The sequence below is a fragment of the Homarus americanus genome, unplaced genomic scaffold, assembly GCF_018991925.1.
Source record: "Homarus americanus isolate GMGI-L3 unplaced genomic scaffold, GMGI_Hamer_2.0 scaffold6317, whole genome shotgun sequence".
Taxonomy (NCBI): Eukaryota; Metazoa; Arthropoda; class Malacostraca; order Decapoda; family Nephropidae; genus Homarus; species Homarus americanus.
The window spans coordinates 19,798,540-19,811,717 of record NW_024730668.1 but is presented as its reverse complement, the minus strand read 5'-3'; the positions used below and the strand labels follow the sequence as shown (position 1 = coordinate 19,811,717).

The 13,178-nt window shown below is 36.6% G+C and overlaps 2 protein-coding genes across 2 annotated transcripts in view; one reads left to right on the top strand and one right to left on the bottom strand.

Annotated features, from left to right (window-relative positions):
• Nucleotides 1–1,765, bottom strand: part of LOC121867279 (DNA-(apurinic or apyrimidinic site) endonuclease-like) — an 11,945-nt gene extending 10,180 nt beyond the window's left edge. Inside the window, exon 1 of the mRNA XM_042367159.1 lies at nucleotides 1,612–1,765. Coding sequence (XP_042223093.1) covers nucleotides 1,612–1,737 — 126 coding nt within the window. The 5' untranslated portion in view covers nucleotides 1,738–1,765. The remainder of the gene's footprint in view (nucleotides 1–1,611) is intronic.
• A 672-nt stretch (nucleotides 1,766–2,437) lies between these two features.
• Nucleotides 2,438–10,920, top strand: LOC121867278 (zinc finger protein 676-like). The gene is made up of 2 exons (XM_042367158.1): nucleotides 2,438–2,545; nucleotides 4,724–10,920. Exon 2 carries the CDS (start codon nucleotides 5,008–5,010, stop codon nucleotides 7,810–7,812), a length of 2,805 nt encoding a protein of 934 aa, XP_042223092.1. The 5' UTR covers nucleotides 2,438–2,545; nucleotides 4,724–5,007; the 3' UTR covers nucleotides 7,813–10,920.
• The last annotated feature ends 2,258 nt before the right edge of the window (nucleotides 10,921–13,178 follow it).

Sequence of the window (13,178 nt, the reverse complement as noted above, 5' to 3'; positions counted from 1 at the left end):
CAACGACCTCACCAGCAAGGAATCGAACCTCGACCCACTGGGTGGGACTAGGAACGCTACCGGCTAGGCCAAAGGACACTAAAGCAGTTCTAGACTCTGTTATATTTCACACAAAGCCTGTTCATCAGGATAGCGCCGTGAACCTCATTGGGAAACTGCCCGTGCCTCTTATGTGGTGTCAGTAGCATTTTACCGAATCCAGCTGGTATGAAACGCGGTACATATATATACTTCATTTTTAGTCCTTATAACACGCGGACTTTGAACATATATCAACGACCTCACCAGCAAGGAATCAACCCTCGACCTGCTGGGTGGGACTAGGGAAACGCTACAGCCAGGCCACAAGGACACTAAAAGCAGTTCTAGACTATTTATTTCACACAAAGCCTGTTCATCGAGCTGATGGCGCCGTGAACCTCATTGGAAACTGCCCGTGCCTCTTATGTGGTGTCAGTAGCATTTTACCGAATCAGCTGGTATGAAACGCGAGGTACATATATATACTTCATTTTTAGTCCATATAACACGCCGGACTTTGAACATATAATCAACGACCTCACCAGCAAGGAATCGAACCCTCGACCTACTGGGTGGGACTAGGGAACGCTTACCCGCTAAGCCACAAGGACACTAAAAGCAGTTCTAGACTGTTATATTTCACACAAAGCCTGTTCATCGAGCTGATGGCGCCGTGAACCTCATTGGGAAACGCGTGCCTCTTATGTGTCAGTAGCATTTTACCGAATCCAGCTGGTATGAAACGCGAGGTACATATATATACATTTTTTAGTCCATATAACACGCGGACTTTGAACATATAATCAACGACCTCACCAGCAGAATCGAACCCTCGACCTACTGGGTGGGACTAAGGGCAACGCCGGCTAAGCCACAAGGACACTAAAGCAGTTCAAAGTCCGCGTGTTATATGGACTAAAATGAAGTATATATATTCTCGCGTTCAACTGGATTCGGTAAAATGCCCCATAAACGCAATTCCAATATCACGGCGCCATCGAAAACTCATATGCTTTTATGAAATAACCTAACCAACAAGCTCTTCACATTATGAATTGTCTCCTAAATTGGATACGAGTTGACATGTTCTGATGGGTACGAGTTGTCCAGCACCCGTGAAATTTGAGGTCATTTCCCGGACGTGAGATGATATGGCCGCATCGGCGCTATGCAACCCGGCATGTTAGTCCTATATATATATTAACTGAAAGAAATTCACCCAACTCCTACAGGTGGTGGTCCTTTTTTACACCTTTACCCGAATAAACATACATTACTTCCCCATATACCAGGTACTGATCAATACTACACCAGCATCATTTAATATAACGTCTACCAGCAGTACAGCATTAACCTCCATTATTATTACTACCTCATACTCTTAAATGTCCTTAATATGCATCTCAAGTTGCATGCTGGTTACATCACTCATTTCCCTATTACAATAATGCAACAATTACAGATCTCGCAATGTTTAGTCTTATAATATACGTGGTGATGGGAAAGGCCTAGCCAACCCGGGAGTAACAATCACTAGCATCTACAAGTAATGAGTTTATACACAAGTTATTATAATATGTAATAGTGTACCTGTTTCCTCTTAGGCGGCATGGCTAAGATGGAGAAGTTTACCACACGAGTCACAAGCTGGGAATATTGTAATAATGGAGGAAGATCACACAAGACTGCACACGCTCTTCCCACCTTCCTCAGCATTGACTGCACCTAAATAATCGGCTTTCTATATAACCTACAGTTCATTTTCAGTGATGACCATTTAAATCAACTGTTTATTTTAAGATTATAATTAAGTTTATATCTGATACATCCACCCAGAGAATTTTAAGAATATAACAGAAATACAGCTTTACTTTTACTTTTTTACTTTTGCTTTGGATATTTATTTCTACGCAGTTGCCTCGGGCGGATATAGTCTGTTCTTCAAAGTTGTGCCTTATTTTTTTATATTAAGAACAGTACTATATTTATATTATAACATAAACATTTTTTTGTTACTTTGTTATGAACTTCATTGTCTGGTATTAGTACAGGTAGAAACTGGAATACACCGGTAGTGTTATGGGTCTGTCGGGACGCACATGAAGGGTGTTATCCAACTGTGAGCAATGCTACATTAAATGATATAAAATTGTGTATAATATCTTGAAAACCATTTCTTGTTCCCATACTTTCTCGGCATTTTATAAGTAAAGTAAAATAGGTAGCGACTTTTCAAACACCCTGTATATAAGATAAATGTGCGTATTATCTGAAAAATAAGTGCAAAAGTTTTCCTAATATACTATTGAAGGATTATGAAAGTTAATAAACTTAATATGACCTAAAATTTAAGGACAATACAGTTTTTCATTAGGTTTTATGTAAACAATAATATATTAGATCCATGGTCCCTGACCCACTGATTGTTTACAAGCTACAGCTGTAAAGTAAATATTGTCAAGTGATAACACCTCTGAGGAGCCTGTCATCACAAGACAACAGTTAGAGCAGAGAGGACAATAAGGTACTTGTTCCATGTTGTGAGAACATTAAATCTAGCAATTAATTTTTATAAGGACGAACGTGAATTTGGGTAAAAGTCAGGATATAAGTAGAGCAATCTATATTAGGATGAAACAGTACAGTTAAGGTAATCCTGTATTTAAATGGCGTAAAATAACGAGCGCCTTTGTTGACATCAGGGATGTCGGGTGCAGATAGTGACACTTACCTGCACCCAGGTGTCAATGAGAAATTCGGATGCAAATTGCTGCATCTATTTACGGTAATACTGCAGTTTACAGCAACCAGAGAATTCCGGAAATTCGCTACACTCAATCGATAGAACTATTTTGTTAATGATAATTTTCTTCCATTACATTTCCGTTGCAAATTGATAATAAGGAAGTTATTGAATTTTAAAAATAATAAAATAAGAGCACCTGTTGCCACAACAGTTGCTCAAATTGTGTGTTTGTACGTTCGCTCACCTCCCATGCATGTGCCGGGGCGGCCGCCAATCAAGTCTAGGGTGGGGGTGAGAGCTAATCAAATCCAAAAAAAATCTCAACTTTTGATTCAACCAATTAGCGTTCAATATTTCGTGTGGGTGGTTAGATGTGGAAAAATTTTAATCAGTTGCAACATGGAGCCATAATGTGCTGGGTGCGATTTCGATTATTGAAAGTTTATCATATTATTTAATTTTAAAAATAAGGAAACTTTAGAGAATAGAGGAACCCACGATGCGTTCTGGTCCCTGACTCTGACTCGGAATAAGGTAAGAAATACTCTAACAGCTATTTATATTCTTGTGGAGGCTGACCACGTAACTAGGGTTATTAAATAGTGTTTGGGGGTCCGGGGGAGAAGCCCCCGGCTAAGGTCACCGGGGGTCTGGGGGCGGAGCCCCCAGTAGGGGGTTAGGTAAGGTTTAGTTTGGTTATATGGTATAAGTTAGCAAGCACAGAGTACCGGGAATTCCAGAACACGCAATCGATAAAACTATTATGGGGGGCGGGGGCTAAATTCAAAACGAGTGATAAAAACGAATGTGAAATTTGAACCAATCACATCAAAAACTTTCTGTCAGATTTTTTTGGTTGCTGTAATCTGCAGTTTTACCCTATTTACACCCAAATTAGAGTAAAAAAAGTAAAATTATCGATTTGGTTAATAGTTCAAAACCCATAAAAAAAACATCGGAAAACATAATTTCAACCTAACCTGCTGGATAACCGAAACGATAATAATACCCTCAGTTTGATATCTGCTATCTAACCAACCTAACCAAAGACACCTACCTATACTTACCTATTGGTGAAACTGTAATCTGCACCATAGTTTTGTTAGTGTAAAATTCTTATAATATTCGATAATAGTGTTGAAATCTCGGGTTCAAATAATGGTTTAACTATTTGCTCCTGATTTGTCTCATCAAGGGAATCTGTTTGTCAGTGTGACTATCTGTTGCATTGCAAATATTGAAATCATTATTTGTATTATCAGGTGCAAACAACATTCTATTATTATCTTTTTCACTGCATATGCACAGTAGCTTCAATTATTTGTGTATGTTTCCTTGCCTGACAGGTAATACAAAAATAGATACGGTACTATTCTGTGTTGATATGCTTATTCTCAACACAACACATGGAATGTGGCCTGTGTGTCGTACTGTACTTCCACATGTTGAGGATCCTTTATTTGAAATTCCAAATACAGTACTGAACAGATCCCCCAAAACGAAAAGGGTTTTGAATAGATTTTATTGTATTTGAGTATGAAGGCATGTGTTTCTGGGCAGCTTAGATGAAACAATCAATTAATCAAAAGTACTGTACTCATATCTGAGGGTTGGTGACCACAGTCCTTCACTGGAAATGTTTTCAGGCTGTTTTACTATTTCCCTGAGATTTTGCATCTCTTGGGGACAAAGGCATTGTACAGTATAGTGGATGTAGCCTATCCTGGCCTGCATAGGCAATGCAGTATTAGCCTAGGCTTAGGCTATTATGATGCAAACATCCAGAAATAACGAACTTCTGAACTGCATTTGGCCCCAAGGTATTCGGATAAGGGATCCTCAACCTATCATGCAATATTTCTTATTATTTTGCATTCTGAATATCATAACTACAAAACATTTGCACACAGTAATGGTACAGTGCAAGAAAACATCAGAATAATAATGATTTCCCAGTTGCAGGAAGAGTCATACAAGTGAAGCTGTGCTGATCATGAGCCTTTGAGAATGCCGTCTCATTTTCAACAGTACAAGAACATTTCACATCCAGACAACAGTTTGCATATCTTTAGAGAAGTTTATATCAGTCACAAGATGTAGCAAGATCCTCACATGAAAAAAGATTTCTTCACACTGTATTGAAGATCAATAATGATTGTGTGAGGAAAATGTAAGTTATTTTTTAGTAGTAAAATGTAGTTTTAGAAAGCAGGTACAGTTCTGTATATTGCAGCATTAGCATGACTAATCCTGTTGACTACCAATATTCAAAACACTGCAGCGTCTGTGGCTTGCAATTTCAGACAGAAACCGAATTAAACCTGCACATGCTGTCTCACATAAGTCAACAAGGCCATCAATCCCAACAGATCTCTTGCAGTGAATTTCAATCTCAAGATATGTATGGGGAAACTCACATATTGGATAAGTCCCCCCTATCCTTCAGCTCTATTGAGAAAGTGCACCATAGTATTCCTTCTTCACCATGCGGCTCCTGTCAACAAGGTAGGTCATCATCACTTCAACAGGATAGGTCTCCAGTCTCTTCTTTGTTTCTTCAAGATCATAAATCTGATACTTACCATGAAAGATACTCTTGCCAAGCTACACACCCTGATCAATCAGTGGAAGAAAAACCAACTCATGAGAAGACTTCACCCAATATTTCATTTAATAATAATGAAGGTCACAAGAGTTCTAACCATATAGTAAAGGGTAAAATGCCTGGAGTTGGAGGCAATTACAAAAAAGCTTCCTCTTCCAGTTATTATAATGCTCCTACAGGAACAGAACATGAACTAAAAAACTACAGAATTTCCTCTAAGAGAAATTCCTGTGTGGTACCTTCTTCACATGTCCATAAAGGCAGAAATTTGTCTTATGTTGATGAACTTAATGGTTTGCAAAAACAAGTGCATCATGAGTTTATTCCAGATAAACAGGTTGAAGGTGAAATGAAAATGGGTCATCACCTTTGCCTTACATATGGGACTAAAGTTGTTGGTACTGGAAGTAAGCAATATAATAATGAGGTGGAGCAGAATCAATTACATTTATGTATGCCCTTAGAGAAAGAAGTTCCATGTGCAGATGTGCCTGAAATACAAGCAGTCCAGGAATGTTCTGGTAACCATCAAGATAATGAGAACCAACATGCACATCAGTTGCAAAAAGGGAATGTACTTCTTGAGCAACACAGCCCACAAAACTTTCAACCAGCAATGGAACAACTGGTTGACAAAGTTAGAGTCACACAACAAAATGAAAAACCACATAAAAATTTGAAACTTAGAAATTTTAGGAAAGACCTATTGACAAACACCAATTTACTGGACCCACAGAAAAATGAGTTGGATAATAATTTGGATACTAATCGGAAGAAACAACTACCGGTATACAACAGCACAGAAGGGAATTTGAGATCAGTGAACAGTAAAGATCAAAGACAAAAATCCCATCTTAGAAACTCTGTCTCCTTGCCAAGACGAGATCAGAAAAACAAGGAAGGAGGGGAAGAACATAATATTAAGGTAGTTGATGACACAAAGAGGAGAGAAGAGGATTTAAAAACTTGTTCTGCAAAGCAGTCAAATCCCAATGGTCATCTTCTTACTACTGCAAATTTTATCCAAGAATCTATTTTTATCCCTGATAAACCAAAGATTAAGAAAACTAGAGGACCCTATAAGAAAATGACCAAAGTTAATTATGATCCCACTAGTAATCCAGAAAAACCTTATTTTTGTGATGAATGTAACAAGAGGTTCAAGCTACGTGACAGCCTCAGAGCTCATCAAAAACAAGGTCACTCGGAAGAGAGACCGTGGAAGTGCGAACAATGTGGTGCCTCATTTAAAAAGAAAGGCACTCTTACAGCCCATTATGAAGTTCACACAAACATACGTCCACATAAGTGTGAGTCTTGTCCTGCTACATTCAGAAGACAAACGGAGCTTAATATTCATTATATCAAGCACACCAACATCAAGCCATATGAATGTGATCTGTGTGGTGCTGCTTTTGCCTGGAAAAATAGTTTGAAACACCATATGAAAACCCACTCCTCTGAAAAGCCTTATGAATGTGAAATTTGTGGAGCATCATTCAAATGGCCAGATTCATTAAAGTTACACATAACCACCCATTCATCAGTTAAAGAATTTGGATGTGATATTTGCAATGCCAGATTCAAATGGAAACGAAGCTTAAGGACTCACAAGTTAACTCATGCTGCCGTAAAGCCATTTATCTGTGACTTGTGCGGTTCTCAGTTTGTACAACGAGCTAAATTAAAATTACACATGGCTGTTCATACCAATGATAAGCCTTTTAAGTGTGAGTGCTGTGAGATGGCTTTTGCCCGCAAAGATCGCCTCAATGCTCACAAGAAAGTACATTCTGTGCATAAACCGTATAAGTGTCATTTATGTAATTCTGCATTCAGGTCAGACTATGGCTTAAAAAAGCATTTTAGTATTCACAAAAAAGCTGAGCAACTTCCTTGTTCCCACTGTGGTAAAACTTTTATTTGTATTCGAGAGGTAAGGAAGCACGAAAAAACTCACACAAACCCCATTACATTCGATTGTGAAGCATGCAATATGTCCTTTACATTAAAGAAAGAATTAAACAAACATAACAAAAATACACACAAAATTATGGTAAAAAATTTACGAAAGAAAAAAAGAAAAAGACGGTATGTTGTTTTAGAATCATCATCAGAGGAGCCTGAGATGATATGTATTGAACCACGAGTTGAAGATATGATGGAAATGAATGAGAGAGATGAGGGAATAGGTGAGGGAGAAGAGGAAGTTGTAAATGAGAGGGACGATGTTGGCAAAAGAGAAATATACTTGGAAAATGATAATCATCAAGGGGATGAGGGAGGGAATATAGCAGTAGACAAGCAAGTCAGTGTGCAAAACCTCTATACCATTGATGTAAAGAAAGAGGTTATTGAGAAACCCCAGGATACTGAGGCAGAAAGACATATCAAAGAGGAGAATCTTACTGATGAGGACAAGAATCATCTCCCTGTCTAAGAACAAAGTGATAATTATGCTTTAAGATTTTGAATTTTTCTAATGAAACTTAAGATGTATAACTACATTGTTTCCACAATTGTGGATACAATAGACTAGTATTTCAGTCCCCATTATATACAGGTAATACTAATAGATTGGATTACCGATGACTACAGGATCTATATCTAAAGACATGATAAAAAAAAAGAAGGAAATTTTGATGATTAGAAAAATGAGAAAATGTCATATCTGGATTAAACTTGCATGCAGAAATTGTGTTGCATTGTACAGTAATTAGAATTGTTTATGAGTAAACAATGAGTTAAAGACAGGCTAGAATAGTTTTCTAACAACTACCATGGGGGGGACTCATGAAAGAATTCTTATGTTGGAAAATATAGCTCCAGTGTTATCCTTTTGTGGAATTAATCTCAAGATTATAAGATTAAACTTGTGATCAATGTTGTGAAGATAATTTTATATTACATTTTATCTATATGCTGTACACTTGTTACTGTCACTGTGGAATACTTTGATATTTTGGGGGTCTCTTGTAATTAACCCAGGTATCAAATATAATGGTACAAAAGCTAGTTGAATATATTGAAGAATGTTAAGTGCTGTATGTGTGTGTTTCTAGATTATACATAGAATACTGTAGAAGGTGCTCAGCTCCTGTATGTAAATGGAGCACAAGTCAGTGTAGTTTTTAAGAATTTCCTGAATAGGAATACTAGATGTTTTTAATATTAATTACGGCAAATGTCAGTTTAATTACTGTCTTCAAAACCGAGGAAATGCTTCTGACGTGCCTCTTGTGGTGGGGCAGAAGATGGTGCATGACTGTCTCCTCGGGACCTAGGCATGTGCAGGCATGATTTGTTGAAGGGATGTGAGTTGGTGTACAGGTGCTTGGATTTCAGATAGGCCACCAGACTGTATCCTAATGATATCAAATGTCAGGCCTGTCTCCAGGAGAAGGGATATTTGGTCATGAAGGGAATGTGTTGGTGATGGCTGGGGATCTGTAGGAGAAGGCTTCAGGACATGCAAGGATATATAGTATGTACAAATGCAGCGACCTTATCATTGTCAAGAGGGATTAGGGGTAATTGGTGATAGTAAAATGTATGTCATACCTGATTGACTTTTTGAAGAGTAATTGATACTGTTTTGAAAGTATTTGATTGTCATGATAGGGTAGCACCTTCCAGATGCCACATGGGTTCAAACTCCTGTGAGATGATTTGAGCCATATGCAGCCTGTGTTGTCTTCCTGGTGAGGGAAAATGGAAATGTGCCATTAAATCTCCTTCCTCATACCTATTTTTCTATTAGATGATAATATTTTACATTTTATATGCTCAAAGGATTGATAGGATACCTTATTTTAATTGTTTTTTTAGGAAACTTCTTTTAATGTAACAGTACAGTACTTATGAATAATTCTAGATATACAGTACTGTTCTATACATGAACCATACAGTACATTGCAAGTAAAGTGCACTATACCGACACTGCCTAGTGATATAACAGATAAAGATGACAAATTACATTATTGTATGTTGGTAAGATCAGGAGACAAGTTGTACATCATGTAAGAGTGTGATTTATAGTACTGTAAGGTAATGTAATGCAAAATTTTATCTACAAAGAACATTGGACTACTCTGTCAACTATCAGATAATCGCAATTGTTTTCACAGTAAATGTTTTAGTAAACTATATTGTCTGTGGTTTAATTTATATATAAGAATAAATCTTGACATAGCAAAGAAAGAAAATTTAACCTAAACCAGGAAAGAAAATCTCCAGTTTTCTGACAACCAGTTTTGAGGGCCTGTACCTGGACAGTACAGTACAGTATTACAATAAGGAATTATCACTGTACAGTAATTACCCCGACTTAAAAAAAAAAGCTTCTTCTTTACAATCAACAAATACTGTACTGTACTCCTATGGACCTTCCATCACGATAAAATTTATAAACAGGCCTGACCCTCTGCTACTCCTTGCCATGGTGTGAAATCTCAACCGCTAGTGGTCTTTCAATGCAAATACTGTAGCATCATTTACAATATCACCCGCCGGGACTCTTTCGATGCAGTTATGTCAGTAAGAGGAAAGATTTCTCCATTTTAGTGAACATTGAGTTGAGTGCTCCAGATGTAAAATGCACCCTTAGTGATGCAACTGTCAACCCACAAGGCTATTGGGAGGAGCTTAGAGGGTTTCTAGGGCAGGTACACCATTCTTGCATTTCTACTTATGGGAGGGGTGTGCTCAGAGTGGGAACAACTGAGCCGGAGGGGTCATGGCAGTGTGAGAGTGCTTAGCGACACAATCTGTAACAAAATACTGTAATAGGATTTAAATCGGTTAATCTTTTGAACTATTGGTTCTTGAAAAAAGTTGCTGTGAAGTCCTCAGTTTAAGGAAAAGACAAGGTTTTAGTTAATGACAGAGGCAGTTTTATGGTCTTAGGTATTTGTTTTATGTTAGCAAAAGTCATATTACAGAGAACTAGATTTTTATCTTTAACGTTGATATAATGTATAGAAAAAGTATGGAGTAGAAATTGTTTTGCATATAAAGTATGGTTTATGGTCCTGTGCTTGTACAGAGAATATCTACCAAGAGCTTCTGTCTATATTATTGTTATGTTTTCAAAGTGGTTTATACTGTAGTATTTATAAGGTGAAATGAGTTTGAGGTTATTTTTTTCAGAGTACTGTAAATGTTTTATTTATGTAAGGAAAGCTTTATCTAAATGTAAATGTGAAAGATATATTTAAAGATACTGTACATGTATATGTAAATGGTATCTGAATATATATATTGATGTGGAAAGTACTGTAGGTAGTAAAAGTTAAACTGTAAATGTGTGCACATGTATAGAGATTCAATTTGTATGTCATTAATTTATTATGGAGATTTTATTATAATACCTGTATTGTATTAATATATGCAGACACATCCTAAATCATGAATGGATTACTCACAGGATCGGCTCTATCTACTTATGGCTCATGGACAGAGGTACAGGTTGTACCTCTCTAGTCTGGCATTCTGTGGTCCGGAAACTCCCGTGGTCTGGAACGATTTTAGTTTGTCCAATAGGTAGAAAGGCAGCTTTTTTTTTTTTTTAATACTTATCTGAATTATTATTATTATTACAGGAGTATTAAATTTTTGCCCCTCAGGCCTCAATGTGGGTCAGTGACCTATGCCCGGGTGGGCTAATCCCCATAAAAAAAACCAACAACAAAGCCGCGGGAAATTAAGGTTTGTTTACATCCGGCAGTTCGGCTGCTCTCTCTCTCTCTGCTTGTCTATACAGAGTACAACATTTAACCCTTCAATATATATGAGCAGTAAATAAGTGTTGCTTTCATATTCTTATGTAGAGTAATGACGATATGTTTTCACATGTGCGCACTTACATACGCGCAGTCTCACTTTTTTTTTTTACCATTAATGGTTAGCTACTTATATTGTTCCATTTATTAACATTAAATAACATTACAGGTACTTCAAACAACCATATTAATTTTTTCACATTAATTTTACTACAGCTACAATCAGGGTCTTATTTTCTTCAGTTTTATATGTAGAACCAATCAGTCACTGGTTTTGTAAGCTTTAACATAAACAATGTCGGCAGCGGTCTCGTCTCATCGTGTGTTTTAATATTCCACGTATTATTAATAAATTGTATTGTTAATTTTGCACACACAAACATTAATTCAATAAAAAGAAATTCAGAAACATTAATTAAAATATATATGAACAGTAAATAAGTGTTGCTTTTATATTCTTATGTAAAGTAATGACGATATGTTTTCACGTGTGCGTACTTACATACGCGATCTCTCTTTTTTCTTTACAATTATCGTTAGCTACTTCTATTGTTCCATTTATTAACATTAAATAACATTACTTAAAACAACCATATTAATTTTACTACAGCTACACCCAAGGTCTTATTTTCTTCAGTTTTATATATAGAACCAGTCAGTCACTGGTTTTGTAATCAACGAAAACAATGCTGTGTCATTTCCTCGTGTGTTTTAATATTCTACGTATTATTAATGAATTGTATTGCTCATTTTGCACACATAAACATTAATTCAATAAAAAAGACATTCAATAATAAACAATAATAAATCTTTAGTACATAAGAGAAATGACGCTGTTTACATGATTATGCACGTCGTCTGCACGTTGGCGGGCCGTTCAAACCCGTCGAAATTCAAGTTTCCGCCGTCAGAATTTTTTTTTTGTGTGTGTGTGTGTTCCAATAAAATACGTCGAATTAAAAACTCACAAAATTTGAGAAGCTACTATACGACATTTAACCCTTCAATATGTCTTCAAAGAGACCATGATGCAGAGAAAGTGGTGCTAGTGCTTCCAAGCATAAGCACAAGTCACTATCTATCCAGGAAAAGGATGAATTTCCATGGTCCGGCACCGGTCAGGTCCCGAGGTTGCCGGACTAGAGAGGTACAACCTGTATCAATATTTTTTTATTTAAAGCATTATTGTATATATTTTTAGTATAGGTACTACCTTCTTTATACCGTACTGTAATATCTATCTGTTGAGCATGACTGGTTATATATATTTTTTTTCATTTACTGTTTATATGTACTATTTATGACGACTTTTTAAATGACCAAGGTTCAGGCTAGCAGCTTTGTAACTAATTAAATCTATTTAATCAGTCTTTGTTTCAGCTTTTGTTCCTATTTGTTCTTCCTAATAAATAACTTTGTCTTTTGATATATGTTTGTTTGTAGTGCAGTTGCAGGATGAAGAAAAATGTTGGTAAATATATGCAGTATTTTAGAGGAGCCAGAACTTTCCAAAATCATCTTAAAATGACACCAAATGGATGAGATTTTTAACAGAGTGAACAGTATGAAACAGTAAGTCAACCTCTACATTAAATATGATACTGTACTGTAGTAATTACACTGACTCCCATTACATTCTTGAGAAAACAAAACCCATACTTGACCCTTGAGTTAGTTTCTAGTGCATACATTTCATGACTCATTACAGTGAAGAAACACAATTCAACCCACACAAAATACTTCTGATATAACACTTAGGTTTAAAGTGTTTATTTATTTAATAAAGTGGTCATACATATCAATAATGTTTCTGAGAAAGGAAGAGACCAGTGAGTAGTGCCATATAAAAAAAAAAAAAGCGTTGTTACCAGTTCTACTACCGATTTATGAAGGAAACTGCGCTCCTTCTTTTGCTACTGAAATAATCGTGCCACTATTATTACTCCCAGCACTGAACATAACACAAACCTACAAGTGTGGTAACCAACTCGAAGAATTGAGGCACCTAGAATGGGAATGGCATATC